Raw genomic sequence first — 18,244 nt, forward strand, 5'->3', positions numbered from 1 at the left:
TGCATTTGAGGACCTTTTCTAGTTCTCTCATAGCTGCCCTCCCCAGTCCTAGCCTTCTTCTGATTTCTTGACTATTGTCTCCATTTTGGTTAATGATTGTGCTGAGGTATTGATAATTTTAAAGTTACATAAATCTTCTGTTGTCATTGCTTTAGTCTTCTTGACGTTCAGCCATAGTCCTGCTTTTGTGCTTTCCTCTGTAACTTTCATTGGCATTCTTTTCAAATCTTTACTGGTTTCTGCTAGTAGTATGGTATCGTCTGCATATCTTAACTTACTGATATTTCTCTCTCCAATTTTCAAACCTCCTTCATCTTGGTCCAATCCTGCTTTCCGTATGATATGTTCTGCTTATAGATTAAACAAATAGGGTGATAAAATACACCCTTGTCCCACACCCTTTCCGATTGGGAACCAATCAGTTTCTCCATATTCTGTCCTTACAGTAGCCTCTTGTCCAGAGTATAGGTTGCCCATCAGGACAATCAGATGCTGTGGCACCCCCATTTCTTTTAAAGCATTCCATAGTTTTTCATGATCTACACAATCAAAGGCTTTGCTGTAATCTATAAGCGCAGGGTGATTTCCTTCTGAAATTCCTTGGTCTTTTGTATTATCCAGAGTATGTTTGTGATATGATCTCTGGTGCCTCTTCCCTTTCTAAATCCAGCTTGGATGTCTGGCATTTCTCACTCCATACATGGTAAGAGCCTCTGTTGTAGAATTTTGAGCATTACTTTACTTGCATGACAAGTAAATACGGCAATAGTTTGATAATTACTGCATTCCCTGGGATCTCCTTTCTTTGGAATTGGGATGTATATTGAATGCTTCCAGTCTGTGGGCCATTGTTTAGTTTTCTATATTTGTTGACAAATGTTTGTCAAAATTTGAACAGATTCAGTCTCAGTAGGTTGTAGCAACTCTATTGGTATGCCATCCCTATATGGGCAAATGGGGGTCCTCTAGATATTGTTGGGCTACTGCTCCTGTCATTCCTGATCACTGGGCATGCTGGCTATAGTTGATGGAATCCACCATCATCTGGAGGGCCACAAGTTCTTACTCGCTGATATAAATGTTAATATTTGATAATGTAAACAATTTTGTGTAGTGTTTATAGCAAGCACACAGGTCATAATCCAGTCCTGTTCTAAAGTTGAATGCATTCTGGAAATTACTTCTTTGAAAAGATATTATATGAAACACAGGATCGCTGTTGATTTCATGCTTGTTTGGCCGCCTTCATGCATCTTTCACTCGTACAGAAATAAAATGGATGTTTCTGCATGTATAACTGAATGTGAATTAAAGAGCCCCTGAATAACTTCTAGCACATATACTGTGTTCTGTTCTAAAATAGTTTGGCTTGTGGCTGCTTGTTTTGCTGTTAGGGGAGGAAGGGGGAAACACATTGATTTAAATAAAAATCCTTAACGTTACTTACGTTTGAATCAGTTCTTTGTGCCCAGAAGGCAAAAGCAGCACTCAATGGAGCAGATATATATGCAGGATGCTGTACACTAAAAATTGAATATGCAAGGGTAATGTTCATACCTTCTTAAGCTTCTAAACTCTTCTGGGAGGAAAGCAGTGATTAAGACTTGCTGTCTGTTTCTGTCTTAACAGCCAACTCGACTTAATGTCATTAGAAATGACAATGATAGTTGGGACTATACTAAACCATATCTGGGCAGACGAGGTAAGTGTTTTGGTAATTGTTCTAAATGTGCATTTAAATATATACACATATGCAGTTAGTTTGTCTAATGTGTTAGTCATTTCAAGCCAAGTATTTCTGGTGACGCTCTTGTTGCAAAAGGCATCCCGACCTGTAATCCTGGAAAAGAATAATTCAACACTAGTGCCCCCTGCTGGTTTATATTGAGCTTTTTAACAAGGAGCCCACACATGCAAGCATGTTTGCAGTACAAGGACTTGCATTTCTCCAAGCAGCTCTCACTCTTTCGAGGAGAGGACACTGATGCAGACTATTCCTTACAAACTACAAACTTGCACACTGCTTCTCCATGGAAAGGATTTTTCTCATATGTTGGACAAGGCATTAAGAAGGATAGAGGACTCCAGCAGGCTGACTCTACACTTCATCATGCACCACATCGGCATCATCAAAAGGCCCTCTGAAAAATCTCAGACTTGCAACTCACCTTGACTGCATACTGCATGCACCATCACCACAAGCATATCAAGGAGGACACTTACAATACTTCTGGTTTGCATGGTATGAATACCATGGTAGACTGTACCCATTCTAAATCAGATTGCATGTGTTTCCAACCTTATGTCCCTTTAAAATTTCAGTTGTAGTATGAAACTCCACAAAATGGAAGATCTGAATTCTTGTTTCACTCCTGTACATTGTGGTAACTTTCTTTTTTGTATGTAAGAGAAAATTGAAGTTAGGTTTTCCAGTGTAAATGTTGTCTAAAGAACTGCACTTATTGCAAGATTAATTGGAATTCAGCTGCACCCTGTCAGACAAATCCCCTCAAGCACCAATATTTGATACATGGTATAATTTGTTTAAGCATCTTTAACTGCAAAGACTAGTTGGAATGTTGTTTTCATCAGTAAAGCAACTGCATGGAAATGTAAAAAAATGCTATGTAGTTTGACTTTTGTAAATGTTCTCTGTAAACTAAATGATCTGTGTGTAATTTGCTGTAATGTACCTTTTGAAAATCTAGGCATTTATAACATGGAGTTGGGAACTAATCTTATCAAGGTAGAGTATCTTCTAAATTTTAAACATAGTGAAGGTTTCAACTTGCCTTTTAATTGATGACCAAATATTGTTTTTATTGGTAGTGCATTCGCTTGTAAAATGTACTATTTAAAACTTAGGGCTTGGACATGAGAATTAAGTGTTTGTAAAAGGTTAATAAGGGGGCTGCAGTATTGGTTGGCAGATTATCCAACCTCAGTACATTATATTAAAGCTTAAATTTTGTTTCAAACTACCAACCTGAAAAGTCACTGAGTTACCTTGGGTAATTCAACTGTTAAGTTTCTGAACTAAACAGATGCATATTCAAGCAACTGGCAGACATGCAGATCAGACAGTATTGTATCTTGTCCCAGTAAATGGGACAACTATGGGAAATGAGAAATCTTTCATTGAAGGAAAACAAACAAAACAGGTGCACCCAAGGGCATGGCAATGTCCTGTGGAATTTTTAATTTTTATTTTTAATATATTTTAAACCTTTTTTTAATGTTTTTAAAGATTTTTTGTTTTAATATGTTTTTAATGGTTGTTGTGTTTTAATATATTTTGAAGTGTTTTTATGTTTTAAAGTGTTTTTAGTGCTTTTGTTTGCAGCCCTGGGCTCCTACTGGGAGAAAGGGTGGGATATAAAATAAACAAATATTTCATCACCAAATTCCATGTCGTATCACAAACTGCTTTTGAAAGCCCTCTTAGTTTCAGAAGGGTTTGTCGTGTACGACGGGCTCCTACTGGAAGAAACATAAATGCAATTCCCCCTTGGACATGTGGTACAAGTTGAGTGGCTCTTTGTATCCAGTCCACATATTGGTTTACTTTGTCCTCAAGTTGACTGCTCCCTTGTTGCTGGACATGCACTACAGGCGGAAAAAGCTGAGTTTACCATTTAAAACTACGACTTTGTAGCAGTGTTCTTTATTGTAAGCATTCCCCTAGACCAGGGATAGAGAATCTGTGGCCTCCAGATGTTGTACTTCAGCTCTCATCAGCCCCTGCCAGCATGGCCAAACGCCAGGGATGACGAGAGAGTCCAACATCTGGAGGGCTACAGATATCTCATCCCTGCCCTAGACCAAGGAGATGAAAAGGAACATAGATGCTCCATCCGCCAAACAAGATGGCACAATTTTAGACTCTGGAAGTTAGCAGCATATAGAATCTGCTACCTGCAGCAGTCCTAAAAAGCAGCTCAGGGCATGTCTGAGACATTTCCTCTTTATGTTGTGAGCTGCATATTAACTGACAAGGAGCAGACAGCTTCTTCAGTTAGAGGTGTAACTCTTGTTGAGTTTCTTGGCATTCTTACAGGAGTGGCCTACACAAACATATCCTTGTGACGGACTACTTCACAAGCATTCTTCAAACCATTCTTCTTTCCCCTAGATATTTGGCTGTTTCTCTTCCCACCCCAACCAGTCTGCAGGATTCTGTTCTTTATAAACGAGGCTTCCATTCAGGTTTCTTCACATAAGAAAATGTGCCCAAGTTCAGTCTTTAATTGAACTTCAATAAATTTGAAACAGCGAACTTTACCTGATGGCTGTATTAATCTAATATTTTAAATATTTGCATCTGGTCCTTTTGTCAAGGCATTCAGAGTAGCTTGCTAGCCTCATAACTTGGTGAGGTATGTTTGGTTGAGAAAAGTGGCTTTGTTCAAGGAATACCCACTGAGCTTCAGAACTGGGCATTTTGAAACCTGATTTTTCAGTTCTCAGGCTCAAGACTGCCATTGTATTGTACTTTAACATTTAATATAGCTGTGCTGGCTGGTGTTTGCTACTTTGGTTGTACAAAAATCCTCTACTCTTCTGTAATTTCAGAGCTGATCCTTATGACTAATTTGTTAGATGGATAGCACTTCTATGTAGAATCAAATATGCTGAAATCCATGGAAATTGCTTCTAAATAATGGGTTTAGGTTCACGGTACCAAAATCTTCCTCTTCACATTTCCTCTCCAAATCAAGTTATTGTAAGAATATCTAATGCCTTCATTTTGAATAAATTGCTTTAATAACAATCTCAAACTATATAAATAGTTTGGATATAAATCAAATAATAAATAAATTATTAATAAATAAATAATAAATAAATAGAAAATAAAATAAATAATAAACGGGGGGGGGTTAAAATGCTGTGCATTATCCAAGCTGAACTCTTGGAGATTTCAGTTCGATAGATGTAAATGTGTGCTTAACTTTCCCACTGAACTATATACTACTTGGCTGTATGTTTCTCATTTCTCATCGCTTAGTAATAAACTGAGGTATTGGAACTTCAGATAAGCTTTTCAAATTGCTTAGTGAAAGCAAGCAGTGTAGGTTAAAGATAACTGCTGCTTGTCAAGATATCATGCAATATGTGCTTACTGTAATACTAAAAATAATTACTTTAGGTTGGTGTACTGCTTTCATCCAGTAGTGTTGACCCCTTGGTTAACTTTATTGTACAAAATGCAGCTTGTTGAAAGAACTTTTCATTGTTAAAAGTGCTTTTAATAGTGCAATTTTTCAGTATTGCAATTATAACTTAGACTGTAATAATAGTATAGTAATGTATAGTCTTCTCAGCACTCCCCCAAATCAATAGCTGTTGATGTAATTATGTATGTACACAAATATGGTAGTCTCTGTTTACTGATTATGAAACCATGCAATACAGGTTTTTGTTGGATTATGCTGAAACTTCTTGAACGAAGCCCACTTTGAAACTGGGTTGCTGTTGAAGCTAATAGTGTGATTCAGGTACTGTCCTTCGAAAGTACTGCATTTACAACTTGTTTTTATGAGAGTTATAGGTAATTCATACTCTACAGTATTGTGGGATGTTAAGAGAACTCTCCAGTCTTCTTAGGTTTAAAATGTCAAATCTTTTCAAATGCAATGTTTTCATGCCAACAATAATTTTGGTGTCCTACAGCTATGTTTTTGTGTTAGAGCATATCAACTTAAATTATTAGTTTACAGTATCTAAAGCAAAACCTTAAAGTAACTGGAAGTATCTGGATGGCCATTATTGGGAAGCATAATAAGGGACTAGATGGGCCCTTCCTCTGATCCAGTAGGACTCTTCTTAACCAGAAAACAATTTTTTTTCTTACTGATGTTCCAGTATCTTTGAGGGTTTTTTGTTTTGTTTTTATTATTTAATAATGCCTTTCTTTCTTTAGATAGAGGGAAAGGCCGTCAGAGGCAAGCTATTTTGGGAGAACATCCCTCATCATTTAGGCATGACGGCTATGGTAAGTTATATGGCGTTCTATGTATTGTTCTGAACTTCTATGGGTTATATTGGAAAACATAGTCAATACAATTGTATCTGTCTAGATTTTCTTTGTCCTCCTCTTTTTTGTTTGCAGTGCCATCTTAAGATATTTTGCAGCTTGGAGCAGAGCCTAAATCCTTCCCCCATCCCTCTAGGGTCAACTTGTTAAAAAAGTCTTGCTGCACCATTTTCCACCTTTGTCCGTCTCTTTTTGTATTAGCCATAGGCCTTACACAGGTGACTGTTAAGTCAGGTTGCCATTCTGTGAGCAACCAATATATATTTGTCAAATAGCTGTTAATTCATTTACAGCAGAAAATGAAACATTGCTTAATGCTTTACACTTCCTATGTAAATAACCTCTAAAAATTGAGTTTCAAACTTGCAGTAGCACACTTAGACCACAGTCCAACAGTTAGGTGTGCTAAAGATCACTGAAATTAATAGAGCTATTGCTGTTAAGTCTGCATATTGCTGTTATGGCAGTAGGGTTTAATCCAGTGTTAGTCATACTCAGAGTAGATCTATTGAAATAAATGGACATGAGTAACTTTAGTTAATTACTTTCATTGGGTCTGTTCTGAGTAGAATTCAGTTGGATATAACCTGTAGATTCTTTTCATTTTCTCTGTTCCTTGGATACACGGGAGAAGGGGAAATTGTATGAATTACATTTTGGTTGGTTGAATGAATCTTGTTTAGATAAACCTCTGTGTTTTAGCAGTTGATATTACATCTGTTTATGTTATGTTTATGTTAAATTTATTTGTACCCCGCCTTTTGGCCAAAAGCCTTCAAGGCAGCTTAGAAAGATACAAAAATACATCAATAAAAGCAATACAAAGCAGTGCAATTTACAAGAATTAATTAACATTAATTAAGAGAAAATGTTGCGTTGTAGCAAAACTTTAATTGCTAAGATATATTAGTAATTAGTACTAAATTGGCTGCTTTTAAAATTTGGTATCTTTATTGTTCACATTGGATCAAACTGTTCCAACCAAAGTAACTAGAGAATACTTTGTCTTTAGGATCACATGGTCCGCTGTTACCATTGCCAAGCCGATACCGAATGGCATCTCGGGATACTCCAGAGCTTGTTGCTTACCCACTGCCTCAGGCCTCATCATCTTACATGCATGGGGGGAACCCCTCAGGTTCTGTTGTCATGGTTAGTGGATTGCATCAGCAAAAGATGAACTGCTCAAGAGTCTTCAACTTGTTCTGCTTGTATGGAAATATTGAAAAGGTAAAAAAAAAAGGCTAGGCAATGTATTTAAAGAATAATGAGCAATTACTGTGAAGAGAAAATAGTGTCATGTATATTCCAACCAAATCTGCAAAATTTCCTAAGTTGTCATTCTTTATACTTTATTGTATATCTATTTTTTAAAAAATGCAGGTGAAGTTTATGAAAACTATTCCAGGCACAGCGTTAGTGGAAATGGGTGATGAATATGCTGTTGAAAGAGCAGTCACGCATCTCAATAACGTCAAATTATTTGGGAAGAGACTTAATGTTTGGTATGTGTGCATTTCATCTGAAAACTAACGCACACCTATAATGTGCAAATTGTTTAGTGCTGTAAGATACTAAAAATGCAGCTGAATAAAGTTATTTTTATAAGAATACTGTCCATATATACAAATAAACTTTTTTTTGTTATGACACTTCTGTTAAGGTAAATGCTTCTATATTTCATTGATCTCCTCTCCTCCAATAACTAGGCAAATTAATGCTTGATTCACTTCGGTAAGATGAAATTTAAATTACACCTTTCAGTTCATATTACGTTGCTGTGTTAAGTTTGCTTTGAGAATAGTATAAAAATATTCCCCTTTTTATTGCAAAAAGAGGTTCTTAAATATGTACGCTTTAATTTTAGTGTGTCCAAACAGCATTCAGTTGTTCCTAGTCAGATATTTGAGCTGGAAGATGGTACAAGCAGTTACAAAGACTTCGCAATGAGCAAGAACAATCGCTTTACCAGTGCTGGCCAAGCATCCAAGAATATCATCCAGCCACCATCTTGCGTGTTACATTACTATAATGTTCCGTTGTGTGTCACTGAAGAGACCTTTGTAAAGGTAGGAATGGAAGTTGCAAAAATCATAGCTTTTAAAGTTTAATTTAGATGTCAAATGTCAGTCTGTATTAACTCCCTTAACATAGACTCCAAATACTTTAAAAGTCTTGGATGAGGAATGGGGAACTGGATCCAGACGCTGGGCCAGATCCCTCAATCCCCCACCTTCTATGGGCCAACTTTGACAGGACCACTCACCTGTCAGTCATCATTCACAATGACAATGGGATGATACCAGTAGTATAGTGGCAAATTCAGAAGTGCAGGTCCCTTCATATTAATCACTGCCACTCCTGCCCTTTTTTTGCTGCTGGGTTGAGAGTGAGATCCTTGTTAATGCCTTCTCCCACAACAATAGATATTCCTAGGAGCCAATAAGCATGAAAGGGGAGAGTGTTAGCTACTGAAAAGAGTCTTCTCAATGGTTGACTCACCTTCTTTCACTCTGATTGGCTCCAATCAGGAAATTGGCAGGAAAGAACAAGGAAGCATGTTAGAAGACTCTTCTCAGTGGCTAATACACTCCCCTTTCAGGCTGATTGTCTCATAGGATGCTGAAGACATTGGGACCCTGCTCCCAAAAAAGTAAAGGGTCTAAGATCCTCTGAGACCCTGGATGACTACACCCCTGGATGATACCTGAAAAAGTTCAAACGGGATCACTATAACCAGTGATCAGCTGGTAGGTGGTTGCAGCAACCTCCTTTGAAGGTGAACTCCCAGTGCCAATTTGCTGATTGGAGGTGGGAGTGTTCCTTCAAAGACACTTACAATCCACTTTGTGCTGATGGAGTATTGATACATCTTGTTAAAACAGGAAATACCTGTTTTAACAAGCAGTTTCAGTGCTAACCACTTCAAAACAGAGTCCACTTGGCTGCACTAAGAAGTTCCCAGTAAGGTACTGCTCATCCCCGAGTCGCCTATCAGTGCTGATGAGCACTGACAAGGAGCCCACTTGCAAAGAAACAATAGGGAGCTCACTTTATACTCCTGATTGTCCCTTTTAGTCAGGTGTGGGGCAAGTGGGTGTGGTTTGTGAGGAATGGCCTTGTGGGTCATATTGGGACCCATGCTGGACCTAATTAGGCCTGCGGGCCAGAGTTTCCCACTATTTTCTTAGCTTGCTTGTAAGTGTATAGCATCTAACCAATCATACTATGGATTAAACTCTAAAATGTTTCATTATCTTAAGTAAAATATCTTGTAATTTTCAAAATTAAATGGACAGCATGAGGTTTCTTTCAAGAGTTGAACATGAGCACTTCAGATTTCTGGGCAGTGGAGGGACGTTTCTCTGCATGAGAGAGTTTTTAATCCATAACTCATCTTTAAAAAATTAATGGGATTCCTGTTATGCATATTGACACGTTTTTATCCCCAGTGCTCCCCTTAATACCAAACTTGCCAGTTTCTGCAACTCAGCAGCTACACTGCTTGTTGTACATCTTTTGTGAGGCCTGCCCTGTTTTCTTCAACAGCATCCACACAGGTGTAAATAATGTAGATTGATGTGTGTATCACCTACTTGCTGTTGCATAGCTGAATCACAGAATTTACACGTTTGACTTAGCAATTGCAGAAACGAACACACTATGGTGATATCTGCATAGAATCAGGAGTGGTGTATTGCACAAGGAGCACAGTGCTGACTATTCTTGATTAGAAAAGCCAATGTCCAGAACAACAGTGCTGCAGCAGATGACACAATCTTGGCTTCCTGATTTGGGATATCTAAGACATATATGTAAATCTGTGTGTTCTCCTGCCCCTACCCCTGCAAGATTTTTAATTGCACTTAGGCAAGACAACAGCAACTGGTATGGATTAAGAATGAATAAACTTCTTTTCTCTGATTAGTGATTTTAGCAGTATGTTTTTAAGATGCAATAAAGTAAAGCTCAAAGCAAGTGGATTCCCTTGGTCACTTGTAGTGGGGAGGCAAGTTTAGCCTGTCTCTTGTTTCACTGTGTGTTTCACATTTAAAACAACAAAATGAGGATATTCTGTCTTAATCTGGAGCAAGAATTGACAGTTACTGGTTGCACCTCACATGTACTAATAGTACTGTGACATCCTTTAGAATTGGATTGTTGCTATTTAGTGATCATACTTGTTTACTGTTTCAGCTCTGTGATGATCATGAAGTTCTGTCTTTTATCAAATACAAAGTATTTGATCCAAAACGTAAGTAAATATTTGCCTTTATTTAACTCTTTGAAGAAACCTAAGCTACTGATTCTGGTAAGGAGAAAACGTTTTAACTCTTGTTTTGACAGCTTCAGCCAAAACACTTTCTGGTCTGTTGGAGTGGGAGTGCAAGACAGATGCAGTGGAAGCCCTTACAGTACTTAATCACTACCAGATAAGAGTCCCTAGTAAGTCATCATATTGAAGTATTCATTAGCTTTACATTTTATCTCTCTTTATTTATTATAAACCTTTATCCAATGGATTTTATTTATTTTAAAATATTTATATACTGCCCCATTAAAATAATACCAGGATGGTGCACAGTAAAACAATTCAAAACATAATAAAAACAATCAAATATACATATCACAATTACAGTAGCCAGGCTGTGATACTAGCAGAACTACATCAATACACAGAATGCAGTTGGGCCAACTGGCCAAACTGAACTTCATATGCTCTTAAAACACAAAGCATTTCTGTTTTGCTCCTTTCAAAAGGCTTTTTCATATGGTTGAGCAAAATGGGTGGTTGAAAAAAGCAATATGTTTTCAGCTGTGTGTTTTCCTTTATACAACACTCCTAAACTCCTTATCACGCTGGACTGGTTTGCACTTAATGAAAAGTCCAACTATAGCTTAGCACAGGGATGGGGAACCTTTTTCACCCTGAGGGCTGCATTCCCTTCTGGGCAGTCTTCCAAGGGCCACACATAAGTGGTGGGTGGGACTAGAGGGAAAAGTGGGTAGAACACTCAATTCAAATTTTGCCTCTGTACAATAGGCTAATTTCTACACACACACACACTGTCTGTCCTCCATCCAGACAAGCAAGAGGCATTGTCAGAGTTCAGCGCATTCCAGCTAGGTAAACACACTTACGGTGTGAAGCAGGACCAGTGAGGGGTGTGGTCTGGGGATAGTGGGTATTGCCTGGGGAGAGTTCCGAGGGCCAAACAGATGCTTGGAGGGCCACATTTGGCCCCCAGGACTGAGGTTCCCTTCCCCTGGCTTAGCACAAATAAGCAAATGTGTGGACTTGGACAGAGGAGGTTGTGTCAACTTTGTTCCTTCCTGGTTGTTTTACTGGTGGACTGCATGAAGCCAAGCCATGGTTTGGCTTAGTATGTTGTCTGAACCAGAGTTCATTGATTAGTGTTCTCTTGAAAAAACATGAGTTGAAACCAGTGTTTGTCGTGTAGCTTACAGCTTGTCTGGCACAACCAAACCACAAGTCTGGGTTTGGATTACATGCTAAGCACAACAAAACGATTGGGGAGGAGGAAAGTGGCTGCATCTCCTTTCCAGGAACCCTCACCGTTGCTTGTTTGTGCTGAGTGGCAGTTTGGCTTAGGGTTGCATGTGAATGAGGGCACTGAAAAATCTAACTTTTAGAACAATGGAGAAAGCATGTAAATTTTTTATTTTAACAACAGTAGTATTGTTTTCTCTGAACTGAAGTAATAGTAAGAATAGCAGAGAGCTGTTTTTACAAGTTCAGAGTCTAGCATTCAAAGACCTATTCAAAAACCGGTCCATTGTTTGCTACCTAGGAAGCCACCAGTCCACCTGGAGGCTGTGTTTTGTCCTCTCAGTGCACTTTTGGCTCTAACCAACAAACAAGTGCCTTGATTTACATCCAAGTTCCAAAGCAGAAACAAAAACTGACTTTGATCCCATCTTATTTACTAAAAGATTTCCTTGATTGGGAGATGGATGATCTCACATCCCTGTGACACAGTCCATTTGGAGCCTGCTGAGTTGCAGTGGCTACAAATTGGCATGAGACTGATTACTCACATGATTGTGCAAACTGGCACATTAGATTGATTTCTCAAATGGAGAAAAGAATCTGAATAAATTAACAGTGGTTCTACTACCAACTTCAAATAGAGACAGATAAATGTGCATCATTTCATAGTGGAAACTGGAAAGTAAACTTGGCTGTCTATAGTTCATGCTGGCTTTGGTAAATAGTTTTGATTATATTCTAATATGATGGCATTCCCAACTTAGCTGGTCTTCAGTGTGGGCAAATAAGCACAGATAATAATAATCTGTAATATACATTTACTTGCTTTACTGCTACCACATCTCCCCCAGCCACCCACCCACCCATCCAAAATGTGGGAGGAATACTTTGCTCTGGGAAACAGCAGTTATGGCTGACCACCTTCTCTTTAAATTAAACAAAGCAAAACCTAAGAAGTGGCTTTGAAGAACTATTTGTAATTTTACAAGCTCTAAAGAACGATTGTTTAAGTATGTAAGGGGTGGGATGGGGGGAAATTGTGACTAAGCATTGATGAAGCGTTCTCCAAATCCAGCTCTACAGCGTCTGCCTTGTAGACAAGCATGGGGATTCGTGGCAAAACATAGCCCAGAAGGGGGATTGGCTAAATAATGCTAAATGAGCATTTGTGCACTGGAGTTATACACCAGAAGAGCATTGAGCCCTCAAATGTTAAGATCACAGTGTCATGCAGGCATAGATGGGGAATTTGTGAAGTTCATCACTAGTGCTGTCATTAATTAACCAAGCCCCTATTGGATATTACTTGTGTAACCACATTCCCTGCAGAAGTCACAATTATAATGGATGTACTATACCTGAGGAAAAAACTCTTTTCCCAGCAAGAAGATACTGCAGTTTGAATGCTCTGATAAAGTGATAACTCTGCAACAGAAGTGCAACTGTGAAGGAAGGCATGGGGGCCATGCCCTATACAATAGGAGAAACTGCCATATTTTCATAGAACTAGTTCTGTAGAAAGGATAGTGTTTTTAAACTATGGATAGGGTGTATTGGGTTTTGATGGATTACGCAAATAATACTAGAGCCTAGTATTTTCATAGCAGCTTCTCACAGTAAAGCACCTGTTAAAAGAAATCTCATTTCTCAAACTAGCAGACTGGCATAAGGAGCAAAACTATCCATAATGTCATTTGCTCTAACAGTTTTCCTTGGTATCTTGCAGATGGCTCTAACCCGTATACCTTGAAGCTTTGCTTCTCTACTTCCTCCCACTTGTAGAGCAGAGGACAGCATGTTAAGGAGCCACCTTGATTTACAAACCTGATGAAGAAACCGTATGTCGTCAGCAGGCTCTAAGTTTCCTTGTCTCACTTAAGTTCATTTTGTTTTACAATAAATGAATGTTTTTTTAAAAAACCATCTTTTATCTGTTTGTTTTGAAAAGTAGATGTCAGTGTATTACATAGAGCTTATTCACTTATGTAGCTGTTATCTACAGGTGTTTGAAGTGCCTTGTGGGTAGCATGTGCAAAAATTGTATACAGTTCCAGACCTTTAACCACAGTTTCCATACAACAATAAAATGTACACTTTCGTTTACAATGGGTATTTTCCACTTAGGTTTAAATGGCAAGTTGGATTACTATATTGGAATTTTAGCTGTAAAATTCTGGTTACTACTTGTGGTTAGAATTATATGTGCTGCAACCATTTTAAAAGGAGAACTGAATTTATAAACCCTTTTCACACTGATTTTTAGTAATGTAGCAGTATTTGATTTTTAAAGAAATACTTTACATGAGAAAATGGTTTGTTATTTTTTTGGCAGAATCCATTTAAACTTTATCTTCTCAGTGTCTTCTCAGAATAATTTCCCACTCCCATTAGCATGATGTCCTTATTGCTAATCCTAGCCTGGAACTCCTTGCAAAAAATAAACTCTCAAATGTTGAATGAATACACTTTCTCATTTGCTTTGTGTTAATAGTCTTTATTGAATGAAATTGCTTGTTGTCAAAGGTGATTTTACATTCTTTTGTGTCTGTCTTGTGTTTTTCTCTCCCTGGGAGAGTAAAACTCCCTGGGTTCTTCACACAACCCAAAATCAAATTATGGTTTACGAGGAGTGTGCAAATGTGCTGGTTCCCAGAGAGAAGCTCACATCCACTATGTGCCCCCCCAGTCCTTTTAGCTCAATGTGATGTGGCAACTTATCATATTGTCTGAACCCAGGCCTGTGTATTTGTGAGGTCCGAGTAAGCCTTGGTGTGGCTTGTCATTACATGCAAACACTGCTTCTCCCTTTTTCACATGATCCATTGCTGGAGGTGAACAGTGGAGAACAAAATTATTCTTCAAAAATGAAATTAAGACTTCTCAGTTATAGGTTATTGCTGGGGTGGGGAAAATGATTTCCAACAGCTATTTTGTAAAATGCATATTGCTCATGCTTTAAAATTGCAATAGGGGAATGCTTATTTTACTTACAAATAATTTGGAAACTAATATGGGCTTTGGATATATGTGTGAATTAATTATGACTTTTTTGCTTTCTCAATCTACTTGGAGGTCATTCCCTTGCATGAATCCTCAGCTTGATAAGGAATTGCGTTGGTGGAACCCTTCTAGAAAAACTGTTCTGCTGATCCAACTGTTGGTAGGGCTGGATGAAGTCTGGCAGCTGAATGTACCTACAGATGGATGTGCATCTCTTGTCTCTAGATACGCAAACTAGTGACAAACCTTCATCTGGGCTCAAATAACAGAATTATTTTTTATTAATGGGGGAGCATGGATTCGGATCCAAAAAGCTGTACAATTAATTCTGCATATTTAAAGGAGTTTAGGATTGTTTCTCAAATTGTATCCTATGACGATGCAAAGCGAACCATGAGGGGACTTGCAAAAAGCAACTTGTGATGTAACACAGGACTCTCCTGTTCAAATATTTTTTTAAAATAACCAAAGTCCTGCTGGTGGATATTACCAAATTGCTGAGAATACCTAACTTTTTCTCTTTGGATCCAAAATACAGATCAGGCTGTGGCCCTCCACATGTTGTTGGACTCCAGCTCCCCATCAGCCCCACCCATCATGGCCAATGGTCAAGGAGGACCACAGGTGGTCCTCCTCCCTGGAGTAGTGGGTCCCTGCTAACCCACTAGCTGAAGACCGGTGTGTTAGATGGGTTCATTAATTCAGTGTGTGAAATAAAGGAGGAGGTCATTTAGGTCAGGATGGGCAACTTAAAGCATTTTTATGCGCAAAAGGTCATCCCGGTAATTTGTGATCTGTACAAGAACTAAGTGCACAAATCTTTCTGCACAAAATCCACTTTTGGTTTGTTCCTGACCCTTTACATTTTTTAAAGCAGCTAATTTGGGGGTTGCTATTATTAGGCATTGGGAACAAGAAATCTTTGCCAGTCTACTTGAAATCACCCAAAGATTTTACGGGTACATCCTGAACCTATCTTCTGCCCACTCCTGCGCTAGCGCTACCTAATGGGTATAGTGGTGGGGAAAACCATGTGTGCCTTCAGTTTGTGCCCTGCAAAGCAGCCACCAGAGGGAGCCAGGGATTAACTATTCAAATATTCACTCTGCTCAAGACATGAAGTCTGGAAGGGTGTGGAAAAATGGAAATGGATTGCCTTCAAGGGGATCCCAATTTACGGCTACCCTATGAATAGGGTTTTCATGGTAAGCTGTATTCAGAGAGGGTTTACCATTGCCTCCCTCTGAGGCTAGTCCTCCCCAGCTGGCTAGGGCCTGCTCAGCTTGCCACAGCTGCACAAGCCAGCCCCTTCCTTGTCCGCAACTGCCAGCTGGGGGGCAACTGGGCTCCTTGGGACTATGCAGCTTGCCCACAGCTGCACAGGTGGCAGGGCACGTAACCCCAGAGCCACTCACTGTGGGGGTGATGTTTAGCTGGTCCTTGACGCCCAGGGGACATGAGCGGAGATTTAAACTCGCAGACTCGACTCCCAGCCAGGCTCTCCTCCCCACTGTGCTATACCAGCTGTGGAGGGAACCTGAAATCTGCAAGTTAGTTCAAACTCTTGGCTGAAAGCATTTGCCTATTCAAAGGGAGGGGATATGAGAAGAAAAAATATATATAAATGTTCACAATAAATTTCTTGAGTGCGGGAGAGAGATTAAAACATCAATTTTTCCTGTAAACCATTCCTTTTTAATTGTTTAGGTTACTGATAGAATTAGGAATGTGGATAATAGTCTCAGAGCTTGTGCAAGATGGAAGCCCTGACAAAGTTTTTCTTGCTTGGGGGCAACATCCTTCTATGCATTTTTGAACTAGATTTTATTCAGAAGTAAAGGAGTCCATAAAGTCAAACTATTCACAAGGAGAAAACTATATCCCACTTGGGTATTCCAAGCAGTAGCTATTAAAAATAATTATAGATTTCTTACTCCTTTCTAGAAAGAAAAGTGTTGATTGCATTCCATCTAAAGCAAGGGTAGCAAGGTGGTGCCTTCCAGATGCTTTGGGCTTCAGCTCTCATCAGCCAATATGGCCAATGGTGAAGTATGATGGGACCGAGTTCACAACTTCTAGAGGGCACTACATTGACAATCCCTGTTTTAAAGGGTCAAATTCCCAGTTTGGTGGTGCTCTTAGGCCTCTAATGACAAAGCTGGATCTGTGAATACAGTGGCACAAAACATCTGCCAGCTGAAACTGATGTCTGGACGATTATCTTTCCTGAATAATCTAGCTTGAGTTGCCCTGGGTAGTAGCATTCAGGTTAGACTCCTGTAATACATATGGGGCTGCCACTGAAGACTGCCCAGGAACTGCAGTTAGCACTTTAATAGCTGTGTTTTAGGCTAACTTGGACCAGGCTCTGGGAACATGTCACCAGTACTAAAATATCTCCACTGGGTCCTCGTCTGCTTCTGAGCTCAGTTCACAATGCTAGTGTCCATGACTGACTTTATGTTGGCCTTTCTATCCATTTCAGGGGTGCAGAATTTTAAAGCCCTTGTATGGCTTGGGGTCCTAGTACTTGAAATAACACCTGGTTATTTCACACATCAACCTTCACGTGCCCTGAGATCATAAGAACACAAGAACCTGCTAGATCAGGCCAGTGGCCAATCTAGTCCAGCATCGTGTTCACACAGTGGCCAACCAGATGCCCGTGGGGCAAGCAGGGCCTGAGTGCGAGAACACTCTCCTGTGGTTTCCAGCAACTGGTTGTATTCAGAAGCATACTGCCTCCGACTACGGAGGCAGAGCATAGCCATCATGGCTAGTAGCCACTGATAGCCTTATCCTTCATCCAACCCTCCAGATGTTCACTGAGGCATGATGACTGAGCAGAGGGCCTTGGTGGTGGTAACCCATCTTGAATTCTCCCCACAGGGAGACTCACCTGACACCAATTTTGTTATCGTTTTCAACACCTCAGGAATACCCTTTTGTCTTCTGGGCTTTAAAACCACTTTTAACCCTTTTTAAAAATTATAAATTGTACTAACATTTTATGTTTACAATGGTATCATTTCAGCGTTCATTATGTGCTGGAAACGTTGAAGGGTAGCATATAAATTAAGTAAAGGCTGAATTGGGTCCAAGGCTATGGTCTGAAGGCACATGTGGCCTGCTCCCTGTCTGGTCAGTGTCTGGATGGGAGACTGCCTGGGAACCGTATTAAGCCGCCTTGGGTTTCTATCATGAAAAGAAAGGCGGGGTATAAATGTAATAAACAATAATAAATGTGTACAATAAAATAAGGAGGACAGAAAGGCAGTAGCCATCTCTGCTATCTTTTTGGCGCCTTTTGAAGACTTTCGTCTTTCAACAATAAAGTTGTTTTTTTAATGTTTTTAATGCTGTTTTGTTCTAATGTGTTTTAGGATCTGTTTTTATGATGTTTTAAAGTGTTTTAGTGCTTTGTTTGCTGCCCTGGGCTCCTGCTGGGAGGAAGGGCGGGATACAAATTAAATAAATAAATAATAGTCTTGCGGTTGCTGCCTAGCAACTGGTATTCAGTGGCATGACTGCTTTTAAATATCAGAGCTCCTTATAGCCATCATGACTACTAGCTATTGATAGACTTATCCCCCATGAGTATAATAGTTTCTAGTATCACCAGAATTTGGCGCTGTTTAGCACCACAGTTGCAGTGTTATTGGTGCAGCAGCAGCAATCTGAGGGGAATTTGGCTCAGC

The 18,244-nt window shown here is 39.3% G+C and overlaps 1 protein-coding gene across 1 annotated transcript in view; it reads left to right on the top strand.

Annotated features, from left to right (window-relative positions):
- Positions 1–14,011, top strand: part of HNRNPLL (heterogeneous nuclear ribonucleoprotein L like) — a 30,707-nt gene extending 16,696 nt beyond the window's left edge. Inside the window, exons 5-13 of the mRNA XM_061625607.1 lie at positions 1,448–1,544; positions 1,630–1,702; positions 5,921–5,992; positions 7,047–7,264; positions 7,418–7,539; positions 7,902–8,103; positions 10,232–10,289; positions 10,382–10,480; positions 13,273–14,011. Of these exons, the coding sequence (XP_061481591.1) occupies positions 1,448–1,544; positions 1,630–1,702; positions 5,921–5,992; positions 7,047–7,264; positions 7,418–7,539; positions 7,902–8,103; positions 10,232–10,289; positions 10,382–10,480; positions 13,273–13,328 (997 nt within the window). The 3' untranslated portion in view covers positions 13,329–14,011. The remainder of the gene's footprint in view (positions 1–1,447; positions 1,545–1,629; positions 1,703–5,920; positions 5,993–7,046; positions 7,265–7,417; positions 7,540–7,901; positions 8,104–10,231; positions 10,290–10,381; positions 10,481–13,272) is intronic.
- The last annotated feature ends 4,233 nt before the right edge of the window (positions 14,012–18,244 follow it).

The sequence above is a fragment of the Rhineura floridana genome, chromosome 4 (assembly GCF_030035675.1).
Source record: "Rhineura floridana isolate rRhiFlo1 chromosome 4, rRhiFlo1.hap2, whole genome shotgun sequence".
In the NCBI taxonomy this organism is placed as follows: Eukaryota; Metazoa; Chordata; class Lepidosauria; order Squamata; family Rhineuridae; genus Rhineura; species Rhineura floridana.